The 18466-nt window shown below is 43.4% G+C and overlaps 1 protein-coding gene across 1 annotated transcript in view; it reads right to left on the reverse strand.

Annotated features, from left to right (window-relative positions):
- Nucleotides 1–18466, reverse strand: part of man1a1 (mannosidase, alpha, class 1A, member 1) — a 102919-nt gene that overhangs the window by 14337 nt on the left and 70116 nt on the right. The window contains exon 5 of the mRNA XM_079291038.1: nt 6111–6205. Within this exon, the coding sequence (XP_079147164.1) occupies nt 6111–6205 (95 nt within the window). The remainder of the gene's footprint in view (nt 1–6110; nt 6206–18466) is intronic.

Here is an 18466-nt window from a genome sequence, read left to right on the forward strand (position 1 = left end):
CTCATTATTATTCAACCTTTCACACCTGTAGCCATTCCCCTGGCCAGCTGTGAAATGACAAAACCTAGCCTGCATCTTTTATACCCTCCAGTCCGTTCTGAAGTGCCTACAACAGTGCTTTTAATTCTGTGGTGCCAAGCAGTAACCTGGAAAAAAAACCGAAAAGGCATTCCATCTCCATAAATTAGCGTGTCACACCAGGAAGCGGCCTCTAGCGCTCCTCTAGTACTCCAATTAATGTGTACTCTGTATCTGGATCAAGTCTATATTTTAGCAGAGTTGTTTTTGTGTCCGTCCGTCCTCATACATGCCATGACCTCCGTTTCTCTGCGGCTTTTGTCCCTTCAATATCACTTCCTCTCTTGTCTTAAAATCTATCGCACTTCTCCTCCGGGCGTGAAGAAAATGTGAGTTGCGATGGATTCACAGCTTGCGACTTAATTAGAGGCCTTAAATCACGGCTGCCTTTCACTCCCTGAGGTTACTGCAGAGGAGAGAGGAAAGTGTGTATGTGTGTTTGCTGTAAAACATCTCTGGCTACCCTGAATGCCAAGACTTTCCTTTGCTGTTAAAAAGTGCCTCATGGCAGTCAGACAGTGTTACTACCAATACTGTGATTGTGTGTCTGCTGTATGTACATGTGTGTACTCATAACTATAGCCAAGGGTAGAGACGATGACTAGTTGTCAGACTTTTTATAATAATTATTTTAATATCTTTACAATGGTATCTCCTCACAAATAAACTGTTGCAAATGAACATTACATAACTAAACTAAATCTGAGCCCATCAACTATAAGAAGCAGAATGAATCCGTAAAAGGCTTCATGACAGAGAGCCATTTCACAGGGTCACCCAGTGTGACAACCTCGCCGGTCCGTACTAATAGAGCCATTCTCCATCTAGGCCTATTCATCAAACTCCAAGACCCCAAGAGCTGAGGATTGATTGCGTTAGCCTCAGAGTCTGTAGCTGAAGGAGTAAATCTGTCCCACATTTTAAAAACAAAAATTTTATTCTGTGAGATAAGTAAAAGAGAGCAGGAGGAGAAAGTTATCTTTAAAAATGCAGCTGCATTCAGATGATGACATTGTTTCAATCCAATATTTAAATTAGTACAGTCTGTCGTGGTATATACTGTATATATCTCTTTAGATGAAATGAAACATGCACAGTCATATTGATCACACATTTAACAATATATGCAAAAAAATGATATCGATTTCTCCATATTTTTCTATGGACAATCAAATTGTATTTATTTCTTGGTTTATTTGAACGGGACAGTGCACATTAATAAAACACATTTCTGCAAATGTGCCAGAGTTAGCCAAAAGGATATTTTTCATCTGTAGTCCCAAATAGTCTTTCTGCAAAACAAAATATGACATCATGACATCCATCCGTCAATCAATTGGCAACAAAAGACCCGCGTGTGTGGAGAAAGTCTTTCTAAGCCATTCTAAGCCCGCCCACTTTCTAGTGTGCCAATCAATCAGTGTGTGTGTGTGTGTGTGTGTGTGTGTGTGTGTGTGTGTGTGTGTGTGTGTGTGTGTGTGTGTGTGTGTGTGTGTGTGTGTGTGTGTGTGGGATCATCAGAGTGATGCCTGTAGAGAATAATGAACAGTTCATTTCAGGGCAGATCCAGACACCTCAACAGAACCCAAAACACACACACACACACTCACACAATGCCTCATCCCATGAAGGCAAGTCAGAATGCAGTGCAGTGGAGTGATTTGCAAGAGCTTTATCAGTCTGAATGTTAATAGAAGAGCTATGGGACATACTGGCTGAGGCAGATAAGGACCGGGGTAACGAGTGTGTGTGTGTGTGTGTGTGTGTGTGTGTGTGTGTGTGTGTGTGTGTGTGTGTGTGTGTGAAAAAGTGAGAGTGACAGAAAGTGTGAGAGGAAATCGGGTAAGCAGTTACTTTGTAGAGTGCTGCTACGGCTTCCGTTGAATTTTGTACTTCCCATGATGTGAAAAAATGTTTAAAAAAATAATCTGAGTTATTTTGGAATAAATGGAGAGAACAGAAGACCCAAAATCAAACAGGAAAGCTTTCTTTACTCGTGTTCATTCAACAGAATATTTGACTGAAAGAGACATCTCGACCGTCTCAGAGATGTTATTCTTCTCCTTTGTAATTATTTTACTCCAATTATCAAAGCTAAATTCGGGGGAAAATGTTCCTCTGTCCATCTGTCCGCAGAGACACCAGATTTGCTCTGGTGAGAATGGAGTCTGTGGCAGATCAATTGGACAACTCAATCGGATCTTAACAGCATTTTCCTCTCAGTTAGTGTCAATCAATGGGTTTAAACACACAGACAGAGAGAGAGAGAGAGACACATAGAGGGGTCTGTGAGTCCAGGTCCAGCCTGTGAACCTTTATGAGGTGCTGCACCATGATTTGTTAGATCTCACAAGTGGCCAAAAGGCCGTTTCAAGTGTCTCTGTAGATGAATCTACTACATCAAGATCAGAGTCCCTGATGAATAATTCGGTGATTTTTTTTCCAATAGATTTCCGTCCTGATTCAGAGGGCTCCCATATATACACATGTTACTTTACCCTGGCTTGTTACTGGTCTTCCATGGATGATCAGTTGGACTTATAAGTGCATCTCTTAAAGGAACCAGGTGAACCATGTAGGGGGAGTTATTAGCAGAAATTGAATACAATATTCATACCTATGTTTTTTTATTCGTGTATAATAACCTGATGAACCATGAATCGTTGCATTTCCGTTAGCTTAGATCCACATAGGTGGCGGGGTCCTCTTCCACGGAGTCCGCCATGTTGCACCACCATGTTCCTACAGAAGCCCAGAAGGGACAAACTGAAACTGGCTTTGGAGAGAGCCTTTTGCATTCCCTAAAGGTAAGGATATCTACCGAAAACCTGGTCTTAAACGGGCCCCGGTGCTAAATTATTAAAGACTTGAGCATTGATAAGCTCCATCATTGCTGTCGCTTTTTATTAGAGCTTTTGTTTTGTTGTAATTTACTGCTCTGCTCTCTCTGTCGGGCTGAGCTCATCCAACTACATACACAAAGCTAGGTCAGCGAGCAGAGAGGCTGTGGTGGAGACAGTGAAGCCAGCCAGGTAAAGTAAAGAGTCCTCGAGTTAAAGACCACTGCACTTGTCTCAGCACCTAATGGTGTTAAATCGGCCTTTGAAGATCCTGTAGCTCGCTAAAGATAAGCAATAAGGTGACAGAACACTCACAAACAAGTATCTAGTCAAACCACCTGCGTTGCCACCGGCGTAACTCAAAACCAGCCTGTATGTATTTATAAGTTATTTCAGATTATGTCAATGTGTGCTGTGTTTCCAATCAGAAATGAACTAAATACATATTTGTCGTTTTGTTTCACTTGTCTTTTTGTCCGGACCCTAGAAGTAACTACAACAGAGAATGGCTTTTATGACATTTATCTTGTTCTCTGAAATGAACGCAGAGCAGTTGAGCGAACCAAGTTTACTTGGTACAGAAGCAATAAAACGTCTGAAAGTGTGGCCTTGTTTCTTGTTTCTTTAGACAGCTACAGAGCAGAGTGATGAAAAACTGTGGAGAGGGAGTAAAGCGAACAAGGCCATGGAGTGGACCTCCAGCACGATGTCCTGAAACTGAGGAAGATACTGGGTCACTCACGGTAAGACGGATGGAGTGAGCGAGGACGGAGAGAGAGTACAGGAAAGTAGGGTGTGAAAAAGAATGTTTTATAAATGGAGAAGAAAGGAATTGAGAGTAAAAGAGCGAGAGAAAGGGGAGCGATACGGATGAAGGGAGAGATGGTAATTGGGCCTCATTTGCAAGTGTGTCTCTGTGTGTTTTACACATTTACTCTGCTTCAATCTGGGTCAAGGTTGTGTAGACAGTCTAACAGCTCCTAACTACGCTGCTCCAGAAGAGCTCCTCTTATGTTTCTGCACACTACTCATACATGAGGAACTTTCCATAAGTCTCTCCCTCCATCTGTCTGACCCGCACACAGCAAACAGACACATTAAAAACATGCTAAGCATGTTTGTTTTGTTGTTGTGTATTAATAGAGTTAAGCTTACATTCTTTCATATCTGAAGCGATACACAAGTTATTAGTCTGTGTCCGCTTGTATTCTGTTGGTAACTGGTAGTTTGTGAAGTATGGCGTTACTGTATGAGCTGTGAGAGTCATGTTGGTAACCAGCTGGAGGCTAAAGGAGCAGCAGCGCAGTCATTCCTATGACGACAGCTTAAAGCAGTGAAATTACAACAATAAAGCCTGATATTCAAAAGGCATAAAGGGGTTGTATCACTTGGATATTAAAAGCAATGCGTGTTACTCTCCTCGGGTCCGTTGGACGTCCCTCACTTGGCCGTATCGCTGCTCTCTTTCTCACAGCTTGTAAGTCATTGTTCCGGGGTGACCATATGCTAAACATACATGTGCAGGGATGCATGTGCAACCACCAATTTAGGGAAAGGCAAAAGTGCAGCGGGTCTAAATGTTGCTCTCCACAAAGACATTTACTAGAATCAGAATGTGGAATTGGAAAAACATGCATTTACCCAAATGACCGGTTTGTTCCATGTGTACATGTCCCACACACAAGAAGAAGACTTTCAGCTAGAAATAGGAGGTAAAGTTACCCGCTGTGGTGTGTGTGTGTTTCCAAGCTATCATAGCTCAGTCATGCAGGTAAAGTCATCATCACCAGCAATCTGCTCAGGCCTCCAGGTGATGGCGCGCGCACACACGCGCACACGCACGCACACGCACGCACACACACACACACACACACACACACGCACACACACCTCCCTCCAGAGAGGACATGAGGGGGTGCGGAGTCCATTCACCCGTAGAGAGAAAATGAATTTGTCACAGCACGTTTATCGTCATGACAACCTGCCTTTTAATTAAGGCCTGACAAACGGCAGAGTGTCGCGTCTCTCTCTGGGGAACGACAGATAGAAAGGAAGTGGAGGGAGAAAGGGAACGTGCTCTCTTCATCACTTGTGACTGACGGAGGAAGTGGAGGATGGCAGACCTGTGAGCATCCGTTGAGATACGGACATTGTGTTGCGTGTGTACTTGGTGAATAGTTACGCTGAGGCTTAGTTCAGGCAACTCAAACTACTCTGTTAAGAAAAGATCATCATCACACAGCAGTCACTGTTGAGCTTGGAATTCTAATCTCAATATTAATGGCCTTTAAGTGATTGATCAATATATATGCACCAAAACACTTCTTAAAAGAATGATGATAACCGGTCTTGGTTGTACAACTTATAATTTATTACTCTTTTTACTACTAGTTTCCCTTTTAGTTTCTTAATATATATTTTGATAAAAATGAAGGTTAAAGAAGCACTGCAATGTAATTGAATCATGTAATCGTAGAGAAAGGTTTACCATCTTTGCATTTTATTTTCTGTTATGTCCTCCAATGCACCAGTTCCAAACATATGTCTTCATCAGAAATAGTAGATTTACATTGTTCAACTTGAAAGCCATACTACGGATACAAATACAAGTTCTTCAAAATACACTGTACACAATATACAGTTTGTACTTCAATTTGTGTCAATTCCAAAATAAATATATCACCAATCAGGCTGAATCCTACCCAATGTCATGAAAGGACAAAGTGGCTTTATGTCTCAATTATCAAAATTGGGTGTGTTTCTGCATGTATGTGTGTGTGTGTGTGTGTGTTTGTGTGTGTGTGTGTGTGTGCAGCAGTCAAACCCAGCGGCAGCCCCTTGACAGCGTGTCACAGTGCATTAATAAAGGCCGACTGTGGCCTATAACCCTGTCACAGTACTCACAAACCTTCGGTTTGGTCTTCTGAGTGGTAGCCGAGTTTCAGAGCCAGCCGCTGGCATTTAGTCCTGGCTGAAAAGCCAAACAACTTCTGTCCGCCAAGCCCGCTCTGTCATGTAAAACTAAAACATCTCAGCTCGGCCGTGTGAGAGGGGAACAGAGAGGAGCTTGTGTTCATCTGGCTCCCAGAAAGACCACAGAGCTCTTTAAAGCATCAAACCATAAAAACAGACCCGCTGCCTCAAATACCGCCCGAGTGAAAGAGCGAGTGTGTGTGTGTGTGTGTGTTCTACCTCTTGAGGTTAAGCAGAGCCCAGGGTATGCCAGTGGGCGTTTTGAAGGCTGGCAGCAGCTTTTCACCCAGCTCCACCGCCTTCCTACGGTATACCTGAGAAAGAGAGGGAGAAAGAAAGACAGCGTGAGGCTTCTAGCTCACATTCTCTTGACCATTTGAGAACGAAAACCACTGAGTACGGCACACAGCTAGCGTTTTCACATTATTACTCAAGATACTTTGGCTTGTTATTTGACCGTGTAAACATACCAGATGACTTAGCCCTGAACTGAGAAAGCCACGGAATTTTAATCATCACACGGCTACAGCTATTATCTTCATAATGGATTCAGCTGAAGATTATTTTATTAATCATCTCATCGCTCGTTATATTTTCATATATTCCAAAGTCATGTGTCCAGGTTTAATTTATTCAACCAACAGTCCAAAATCTCAAAGATATTCAGGATATTAATATTTCAGACAAGGAACGGCATGAAATCATCATATTTAAGAAGCTAGAGCCAGCAAACCAGCCCAAAAAGATAAATATGAATCGATTAAAATAATTGCTTTTGACTGCTTGTTGCAAATGGAAATGGTTATCAGCTGCAGCTGTAATTATGATCCTTGTTATGTGTCGCTCTGTCACAATCTCGCACACGTTTTCCATGTAGTTATTTTGGAACTGAAGAAAGAGACAAATACAAAGCTAAATCATCCCAAAAGTGACCTTTTGAAAGAAATAAAGTATCTGGCACACAAGGACATCTACACAAGTAGAGTCAAAGTTCACGGGATCCAGAGGTTAAATTCTTTAAAACGCTTGATTTGCAATGCAACTATAAGGCTCTCCTTGTATTGCTATGTAAAGCTCCCAGAAGCAAAGCAAAGACCTTTATAGCTTACACCTGTACTGTAGCTCAGTCCTCCCCCCTTCATTCCACTCGTTTTATCCCTTTATTCCTTCTTTCCTGTCCTCTTCCTTCAGTCCTTTAATCTGTTGCCAATATCATTCCCTGGCTGCCGTACTCTTGTCTCTTGCAGCTGCACTGATGTTTTCCATCTGTAATTTGAGGACAATTACAGAGATTGCTTATCCCGTTTAGTTTTTGGTACGGTGCACTAAATAAAGACGACATTGTAAGATACCTTCCAGTAAAAGGGTTTAAAATAATAATTTAATGTTAAGTCTGGAGCTGAAGAAGAAGCATTTCTGCCACATACACTGGACTTTTGGTACAATGGAACAATGGATTTCTGACCAATTTACCAATGAAAATAAACATGTCAGGAAGGGATTAGGCCTTAGGGTATGTCTGCATCATTACCCAAACGTCTTGAGAGTAGGAAATACAACTCTATCTCTGCTGCTAAAAGGGACAATACATAGGTTGCTTGATGCTTAATGATTCTCTGCTCATTAGAGGAAACAAAACGTAACCTTCCACTTACAATACAAACTTCTCCAAAACAAGTCAGCCAGAGAAAGCTGCACTCACTTACATCCCTTTGTAATCGTTCAGAATAGGACGGCTGAGCTGGTGAACAAGAGCATGAAGTTCAGAATACGGAAATCCATTTGAACATTTTTGGAGTAGTGAGGTAATGTTTCTATTCCACTTGGAAGCAGCAGTGTGTGCAGAGGCCTGTTGCTCTAAATAACTTCAGAATTGCTCAACTGTAAAACAAGAGCAAAAGAGTAAATACACCTGGATGTAGGGCCTGTATTAAACTGTGGGATGATTTCATATAAAGATGAATTACTGGTAAATGTGAAACATGACTTTTGTCTCATGAGATTTCTGCATTTATAGGACTTGTATTTTTCTTGGACATGTGGCACTTTTCTTGGGGGGGGGGGGGGTATGGCGTCTCTTAGGTGTCTGATTTTGTTGGCTGTAAAAGTGAAGTACTTCTATTTTTGGCTCCAGGCACGAGTTTAGTCAAGCATTTAGGATAGATTTAGGGTTTGTCCCAAGACGTGATAGACTGTTCGACACCGCTGCCAAGGCCTCCGCAGCTTCACACCAACCGCTGCTGCTGCTGCCGTCCACTGACTAGAGCGAGAATGACGTACTGTCTGTTTTAGTTATTCTGGTAACTACTGCAGTCCACATGTACGTGTCCTACTTTTTATCACTGACCCTGGATGTAGAGCGGGGGTGCTGCTGTGGCACAGATTTAGTCCACTAGAGATGGCAAAGAACTGTTTGGAATGAAAAATGCCAGAAACATAACACAACAGCTTCATAGGCTTCATAGGACATTATCATTGCAATGATACAACATTAAGCTTTACAAATGAGGAAACAAGTTCACATCATCTAGATCCCGTTTAAAATTCTGAGGAGGGAAAGACGTCTTCATCCAAAATATAGAAAAGCAGGAAACCAAGCAAAGCTTCTCAACAGTTTCCTTACTTCTCAAAGAAACTCTTCCGCTTTCTTAATTGTATTTGCAAATCAAACACGGCTCTGATCTGCTGCGGAGGAGAAGGCAGCTTTAATTTAAATGCCTGTTTTAACTACTGCGCATTATCTCCCAAAGGGAGCGAGCACAACACTGTTTTTAATTCCTGAATTGTACACACAGGACACTTTTCACTCATGCTTAAAATATTTAAGTTTATATATACATATATAAGCTGGTATACGGTCGCCAGCCTCATGACCAATTCTGAAACTTCTTGTGTGAATATAGTTGATAGCGTTTCAGCGTTTCGTCGAAGAAGCTGCAACAAACAATTCATCTGTGGAAGTGACGCCAACAACACTCCTATCCTCTGTACCGCATTCCTTATGAGTGCCAGCATGCAGTCCTCTCTTTTGTTATCGTCCCTCCATTCGTCTTTCCTACAGTGTAGAAATGCCTGTCATATACACACAGACACACAGAGGTGGTGCTGTGAGGGTTTTAAGTTTTATTTCATGCATTAAGTGTCTGTGAGATGGGGTTTGAGGAATGTGCTGGAGTGGGGGTGGTGTGAAAGTGGCAGGGAGAGGTGTGAAGTTTAGGACAATGGGGCATAGGCCCAGGTGGGGCTTGTTGGACTTCAGCCAATCAGTGAGCTGATCGATGAGCTGAGGAATGCAACTTTGAGGGAACAAAGGGTTTGAAACTCTGGGGGTTTTCAGATCTTCTGCTGGCCACCGAGGAGGCAGACCAGCCTTCTGGGTGGCTCGGATGATCTCACATTTGATTTTATATATAGGTTTGTTTTGTTAATAATTGTGTGATTCGGTTTGTAACTGTTTGTATCTGTTTTTATGCTTCTTGGATAATAAATCCATTTGATTTTTACTTTAACCTGCTGTTGTGTTTTGGAGGCGATTGAGACAGCATGGCTGCAAGGGGGGGGGGGGGGGGGGGGGGGTTCTCCCTGTGTCCAGAAGTTGTGGCCTTAACAGTGCCGGTAGCATTACAATAGCACTATGTCAGCAAGATGGCAGTTCTGTTCCCAAAGGATCTACGGCTCAGCGGGGTGTGAGGGACGGGAGGCTCGGGAGGCTGCTTGTCAAAACAATACGGGAACTTGACAGCTTCTCCTTCAGAATGCTGCGGCAGGGAGAGGTTACTGAGAGCCGGTGAGGGCGAGAGGTACCAGGAATGTGGGATTCATGTGGCATGAAGATACATGTCGGGATGTCCATATGTTTGGCCTTGTAAATATGCCAGGAGTGATGTTTTCTATGGAGCTCATTTGACCTTTTCTGCACCTGATCTTAAAGTCGACGACTCCTAGCGCTGTCACTGGTGGAGTTAGCAAGCTAGATGGCGAACTAACGGCTAGTTAGCTAGCTAGCTCGCTTTAATGTTACACTGGTTACAGAAAAGGAGGCAAACAGCGGGCTGGTGGCCAGCAGCTGGTCCAACTGTCCCTCGACCTCACTCCACACTGTACAAAATATCATCTTGGATGTTCCGGATTGTTGTGCAGACTTGAATGTCATAAATTGATGTTTCGAATATCATCATGTTTCAAAATTCATATTTATTGTGCATTTCAAAGGGACTTCCAAGATAGAGTTTGAGGTAAGATTTGTGGCGACACTGTCGACACTAAATTACTTCACTTTGTGTGTGTGTGTGTGTGTGTGTGTGTGTTTCAGGCCCTGCTGTGGTAGCGTGGGAGCAGTGTCGTAACAAGGCATCACATCCCAGTGATTAATGCCTTTAATAATGCAAAGAGCACACTGAGGGGGAAAATAAAAAACACTCCCAGGGACACACAGAAGAATAAATTAAACACACCGATGTCCAAGGCTATCAAGCAAACTGCCAACAGGCTTTAATGAGCAATTGAATTATACAGAAGCTGAGGAGGAGGAGGAGGAGGAGGAGGACCCCCCCCCCCCCCCACACACACACGAAGCTTGTGGCTGATGTCATCAGTAAAAACTGATGTTAATAATAGCATTTCACACCTGGGCACTTCTGACAAAATAGCTATCAGGAAAATGAACTACCTTAGTGCTGTGATTTTATTTGTGTGTTATCAGTGTAAGTAAGTCACTGTTGTGGAGCCACCAGTTGACTGTCCACAGAGTGAGAAAGTGTGCGTGGTTATTATTTGGTGCCTCTGAGTGTATCTGTCATGCTGTGATCAGGATAGAGGAAGAAGTGTCAGAATACGGGAGCAGATGAAGACGAGTGAAAGCAGGACGACCTGTGTGCCGTCATCCTACCTGCTGAGTAATGAGGAACTGAATGATCAAAATACAATCTTCCACTGGAACACTTCTATCTGCACCCTTTAAAAGGTGACACATGATGCGATTAAGTGACGGATCACTTTCTCCCACTTAAAAAAACAACAAAAAAAGCTGATATTTGGTTATTCGTAGGTTGCATCATGTGACTAAGGCAATGCCACTCTAAATGATGGCTCAACCCTTTACGCAAATATCAACATCTCTTGTGACGATACCAGAAATTAAGTAGTCAAAGAGGAACTAATGGAGATGATTCAGGTCAGAGAATCATCACCAGGACAAAGAGGGACACGACAGGATGGGTCACAGCTCCTGAGATGAGTCAGGAAAAGAACAATTGAAGTAGAACGGCAGGGAGAACAGTTGCTTTGCTTTCCCTCCTCTTGAAGTTTTGGCCATTGTGTTTGCCCTCCACAAACTCACTTAATCCACAGAATGAGAATAAAGTGTGTTTCAGGGAGATAGAGAGACAATGAGGACGGGAGAGAGGAAACAGACAAAGAACACCAAAGGATGAGTCTATTTAAGATTCAGTCACATTCATGCAACTTGTACCACCACAGAGTTTACCTTGTAAACCCCCTCTGTGTGTGTGTGTGTGTGTGTGTGTGTGTGTGTGTGTGTGTTAACTGAAGACATTTCAGCCTCTTTTTGTGGCCGTTTCAAGCGACTATTTTAGTTTAGGGGTAAACTCTAGATTCAGGGTTAGAAGGTTAGGTTGAAGTTTCAAGATATTTCCAGAACAAGGAAAGTAAGAGTCAATTTAGTCGATAGAAAACATCAGATTTTAGTGGCTCAGGGTGAAACATCGGTTTCTAGACTAGCTTGTGGAGACACAAAGGGTTTAAATCCTCATTGTAAAACACAATACATATAATAATTGAATCCTGATGGTTATTCTTGACCTTAAAGTACATGTAAAACCACTACCTGGAGTCCAGACAATGTGGGATATTGACTGTTACTCACTGGATGAAGAATAAGCGAGGGAGGACGGCTGAGGGGAAGTGAGTACATCACATCAGTCGATACAGCTTTTACAAACATGACTGGTGCATTTCCACAGCGTATAGATCGGCTCTTCTCACCACGGTCAACAACGAGGCCACCTTTCAATGAGGCGTTAGACACAACACAGGCCTCCTCACAGACACTTCGCTTTTCTTTAGAATCGCAGACTCCACCTTCAAGGAAACGTTCCAAAGAGGTACTATTTTCAGCTTCAGGAATGAGAAAGATCCCTGCTTTTCTTCTACGACAGTAAAAGCAAGATGTATTTCTACCTTATTTTGAGCATTAATAATTAGTAGGTGGAGAATAACCTACGAGCTTAACCCTGGCCTTCCCCTGCTTTACTTCCATTATGCTACTGAGCATAGACGACAGATGTAGGTGCACGTGTATGTATGGGCCACTACGAAGATAGATTGCATGAATTAAGGCTCATATTAGGGTCAAAGTCGTGGAGAGAATTTAGGTTAGGTCTCGTTTAGAGTGAGGAGACGGACGTGGAAGGTCCCTACAAGGATATTAACATTTTAAGTATGTGGGAATGCGTGTGTGTGTTTGAATATGTGATGCAGCCCGCAGCGTCGGCTGGACAGCTCCCAAACTAAGATGAATGACCAATCAGGCCTTGTGGGACACGTGGCCCAGAATACAGCAGCGGCTGGGGGGGATGATCCTCCTCCTCCTCCTCCTCCTCCTCCTCCTCCTCCTCCTCCTCCTCCTCCTCCTCCTCCTCCTCCTCCTCCTCCTCCTCCTCCTCCTCCTCCTCCTCCTCCTCCTCCTCCTCCTCCTCCTCCTCCTCCTCCTCCTCCTCCTCCTCCTCCTCCTCCTCCTCCTCCTCCTCCTCCTCCTCCTCCTCCTCCTCCTCCTCCTCCTCCTCCTCCTCCTCCTCCTCCTCCTCCTCCTCCTCCTCCTCCTCCTCCTCCTCCTCCTCCTCCTCCTCCTCCTCCTCCTCCTCCTCCTCCTCCTGGAACTCTTTCCTCCTCTTTCACACTCTTCCCCTTCAATTCTACCGTGTGTTCACCCATCTATGAAACTCATCTTTTCTCTCTTCTTCCTTTATTGGCACACACGCACAACATTGGAAAATCGAGTTATAAAATCCCTACCCAGTAGTATATACATAAACATGGCCAATTTTAGGGTATTTGTGTTGGATTTTCCAGGCTTCATTCTTGCCTCTTTCATCAATATCTTTGTCAACAAAGACTCATGGCTACCGATCTGCTTCTTGAATGCCCCCTTCTAAGTTTTCCAGTACCATACAACATGAACTGCCCTTTATCTGGACTGCCGGCACTACAAGTACCTATCAGGCACTACCTGCATGTTGATATTGTGGCCAAAATACTTTCTTTTGCATACTCATCAATATGCACTTAAAGATGCTTCCAGGTATGAAGATCATATTAGTGCCAGCTGCCTTTCCTCTAAACTGGGCATCAAGGTGCACCATGGGTAACTTTGCAGGGGGATAGCGCTGATGTATGACTGAAACTGAGATGTCTACAACTCATCATTTACAGTTCCTTTCATTTTCATTTTCACGCTCTGGTGAGATAAATGCACGGGTACACTGACATGACGTTATAGTCAGTCAGGACAAGCATTGTGTTTATTATGCTTATGGTAAACTAACTAAAAAACTATTATTCTAGCACTATATACCTCAACAGACAGACAACAGAGCTCTACAATTGGCCTCCTGTCGGCCCACTCGAGCACAAACTCACGGCTAGCTGCTTTTTTCAAGTGCAAATTTTCTATTTCAAGTAGCATCAACAGAAGTGTTGTATTTCACTTCCTGAATGAATGAGTCCGTGCAGGAACAACTGAATGACGAGTGCAGACTAAATGTGGAAAGAGTGAGCCGGTGTACGTCTCGCTCTCTAAAATGACAGGAAAGGAGAGGAGAGACTGTGAAACACAGTAAAGGCCTGTATATATGAATATTGAAATGTATGTTGTCTGATGCAGAACAAGGTGCATCAGATAACTTACAACAGTGTCTTCTTTATACAGTTTGTCCAGCAGAAAGGAATCACTCATAACTGCTACAGAAACATTCCCACAGATCGCCTCAGGGAGAACTATTCACCAAGGTAACAGATGGAAGTCACACCCATCTGAATAATATGGAAATACTGGTAAAAAAATCAACCTCAGCATTTCTTCTCCAGCTCAGCAACATTTGCTGAGGTTTTCTAGACCAGCTGAAAGCAATTTTCTTTTCCTGGGAAACTCACTGTGGTGTTAAAAGGCCTCGCAAGATTACCGTCCAAAATAATTACACTCTGACACCCCCTCAACTACCAGGGACTGCTGCTGGGGAAGCCGTTTGATTGCAAATGAGAGTGTGGGGAGAGAGAGAGCAAGTCCTGAGTGAATTTGGTGTCTCGGCAGGGGGTCACCTGTCAGCCGTGATGAAACGCGGGGCTTTTTTTACGTTTTATAGAACAAATAATAAATCGAAGAGAAATTCTCAGATGAAAAGACAATGAAAGTAATCTTTAATCATAGCTTTTCCTGATGAGTTATTACTACATCTGTTGGCTCTGTTGTAAATCGTGCTCAATATGTTGTATTTGAATGTGTGTACGGCTGCTGCGATGGCCGGGCTCCACTTGTACAAGAGGTTCTTTATCCAAAGAGGACCTTCTGGTAAAATAACGGTTAAAAAAGAAGAAATAAAAGCTTTGTTTTAAGTTACTATAGATATTGATGATGACACTCATTTCATAATTTCCAACCAAACCCCCTTGATAGATTAAAACAGAGAATAGCGATGTCGATGTAATTGATTTCCAATCAAATCAACGTGCCAGACGAAGCAGCGCCGCTGGGTTTGTGGATTAGGGTTAGCAGCAGGGTAACGAGCACGATAATGTGCAAGCGAGCTGCTGTTTCACACCCGGGTCCTAATTGACTAGAGCAGGGCTTATTGTGCAGTAATCACCGGCTGACTGTAACAAGTGAGCCGCTTTGGACAAAGTAGAGCGCAGCTCCGCATGAAAACAAACACAGGACGGCGGCTTGCTGCAGCTAAATACCTGACAGAATTTGACACAACCTGGGCCAGACATAAAACCTGGAGGTGATAATATTCACTGGATCATCAGACGTTTGAGCTCTAAATAGTCAGACACCTTCACAGGCTCCTGCGCCATCCAAAGTGTGTTCTTCATTATATTCACGCTTTTCACGGTGTTTGCGTTGCTATAATTTCACACATCCTGCATTCATGCTGCTTAATGCAGCCGATTTTCATCACATTAAAACTATCGTATATGTGGTAGAGCGAAGAGCTGCATAACAAATCCAGCGATCCAAATACTCAAAGTTAAAGCCGATATACATCAACTCTGCTCTCACTGGAGCCACGTCGAGATATCGTCAATCAAGCGGCGATAACGTCAATCCCGCTCATGACGACAGGGGTGTCAGAACCTCCACATCGCCTCTGGGTTCACTGCGGGAAGCATTTCCTCAGTTTGACAGACGTTTGACGAGCGAGGTGGAAAAACGCTCTCTAAGAAAAGATTAAAAAACGCTTCGGCTTCATCCTTCATCTCAATATTAGTAATCCTTTCCTCAATACGCGCACGTGTGCCGTGCCACGTGTAATGAGAATCAGCTCCCGACATTATTTCCTCGCCTCTCTGGTGGCACGGTCGGCGCTGACTCGGCACACTTTTGACAGTCAGCTCTTTTGACGGCGCCGCTATTGAAATGAAGAAGACCGGGCAAAGAGAAATTTACATAGAAACTTGCCATCTCGGTAGGAAAGTTACAGGAGGAGAGGAGTGCACGTTTGGATGGGCTGGGGGTGTAGAAACCGCACTGTGAGCAACAAGCAGAGAGTTAAGTTTAATACGAGTCCAGTTCGTCAGAAAACACATCAATGCACCTTCACATCAGCTCATCGGATCCTTCAGAAAACTACCTCGACAATATAGTTGGATGTCTAAATCTCAACATATTTAAAAACTGTGAGGCAAAGCCACGGGACCTCACATGTTCTCTTAGCAGCACCACAGTGTATAACTATCTGTGCGTGAGTGTGCAATTAAGGGTCCAGTCGGTGGGGGAGTGGGAATCTGTTCAGGGCGAATATCTCATATCCAGATCGAGTCTCGATCCAGCTGAGACAGATTGCAGTTCACACCTGACATTTAGATGCATCACAAGTGGCCACTTGTGATTGGATTTTGGCTTCCTGGCTCGCATTTGATTTGATCCGTGCGTGTGTGTGTGTGGGGGGGGAGGTGTAACGAAAATGAAAACGGCTGACAAAACAGAAAACTACACGTGTGCGTTCAGGCAGAGCAGCTGGAGAGGAGGATTGCAGTGGAAATTTGCATATTGGACAAAAGCATGACGGAAAACGACTTTTTTACCATAAACGACAGGAGGCACAGGAGCATTTTTCCACACTTGGGGAAACGTGTGCATGGCTAAGATCACTGGTGATAAAGTGCGAGTGGTCAGGAACAGGAGAAGCTGAACTCATGGCCGTGGAAGCAGTTGCCATGGAAACATAATAATCCGGCAATGACAGGATGGAAGCTGACACATCGGTTGATCAAAGAAAGCTGAAATAATGAAAGGTCTTCCTGCTCAGTACAGCTCACTTAACCTACTTAAAACTGTTTGATGATCGGTCGATGAGGTGAAAACTCCAGAATAAAAGCTTTAGGTGAGAATACACACATAATTAGCAAATCAATAAGAACGACACACTGCAACAGCCTTCAGTTTGAAACGGAGACTGAGACGGCAAGAAGGATTCATCCACTTCAGCCGTCACATTGGGAGTTATCAGGAAGGGAAGCGGGACGAATATAACCCACAGTAAATGAACTGATGCGAACAATAATACATATTTCAGAAGAATATACTTCCTGAAACAACAGACTTCAAGTAGAAATGAGAAAGAAGACTGAGAATCAGAGTGAATGATTGCACGATGGAGGGATGGAGAGACAACGAGAGAGAGAGAGAGAGTCAAAGAGAGAGAGAGACAAGGAGAGCGATAGAGAGAGTCAGAGAGAGAGAGAGAGAGACAAGTGACGTGCCATTCATGCGTCCCAGTGAGGAGTCAGTGTTGTCAGAGAACGAGCCTGAGCTGGAACCCTGGAAGGCTTTCATGTGAAGGAAAATGTCAAATATTCACTGAAATAGTTCAACAAAGCCAAAGACCAGATCTGACATGGACCCTAACCTGCGTCACAGCACGCCCTCCACGCTGCCCCGCACCGTATTCGGTAAGATAAACACCCCTGCAGGCAGATTGTGACGAGCTGCCAGGAGACGTTAGGTAACCCGGGTTGACACATGGTTTATCAGTTTCGTGACAAATCAGTTACAGACGTAATGTTGTGAAAAGGCAGGGAATAAATCCTAACTTAAAAATGGACGGTTTTGGGTCTAAATGTCAGGGAGTCACTGGCAAATGTCAGTCACTGCAAAGGTCTGTCGACGAGGCCTTCTTGTTAAAGGTCTATGATAAAAAAATGAAGCTCTCAAGTAGAAAGGCCTTTACAAACCGGGGGCATGACGAATAAACAACACAAAGATGCAAAAACACTCGTCTCCTCCGAGTTGTTGTACACTGTAGCAAACTGTTTGAATATGTCCGTCCCACACGTCATGGTTGGTTGATGCCTTTATTCTAGGTGCTAAAGCTATAAATAAATAATCCTTCTTTGTAATATTCCCGTTCTGAGTGAAAGTAATCATGAAAAAACCTGTTAAATAAAGTATATTGAAAAACAAATGAATTGCACAGATAAAAAAAGGGTAGATGTGTTTGCAGCATCTCCGCAATGGCTTTTCTGAACTATTTAAAATAAAATAAGTTGTTGCATGTATTAATATCCCATGTAAATCACTAAAATAGTCTCCAAAATAAAAGCTCAGGAGTGGTGTGTGCTAGAAGGAAGGTATCACTTTTACCTTTTTTCGTAGGGAACCCAAATATCTTCAAAACATGTGCCGACAAAAAAACACAAGCAGGTTTATAGAGGGAAGAATTTACAAGTGACAGATTGAGTCTACAGAGAAGAGAGGATGCGGATGGCTGGTAAATTTAGACGGAAGGCAACAAAATCAATAAGGCTTTAAGAATCCAATGTCTCTGCCTCCGGGCGGTTTTTAAAACACAACAGCTCTGAGGAATTTACTTCCAATTGTCAACACAGACAGATCCAGGCAGAAAGGATGCAGTCAGTGTGTGTGCAGTAAAGAGATTTTGTCACAGCTATGAAACTTAATTGTGACTTCAGCTGACTGACGGGGCTGGCGAGGAACCAACATGTGAGTCAAACGCATGAATAAAACCTGTATCTGGGTACATAAGAGCAACGTGGCTCATTCTGGATACTAGTCTACAAATGTTCTTATTGGCTTTGTAAGTGAATCCGGCACTCCTGCTTTTTGTGAATTCTCTTTCAACACCATCTCTCCAGGATCAGCCCGTTGTTACTCCAGCGCATTCACTCTGGCTTCAGCTCGGTTTTGGTCTCCACCAGCTCCCGGGAGAATTACCCGTCTATTCAGCTGCTAAATGTTCCAACATGTTCACCGGCTAGTCACGAGAACGTTGTTCTGTGCTGAGCGTGAAGGTGGGTTTATATCATATCTAACAGCTATC

The sequence above is a fragment of the Melanostigma gelatinosum genome, assembly GCF_949748355.1.
Source record: "Melanostigma gelatinosum genome assembly, chromosome: 19".
Taxonomy (NCBI): Eukaryota; Metazoa; Chordata; class Actinopteri; order Perciformes; family Zoarcidae; genus Melanostigma; species Melanostigma gelatinosum.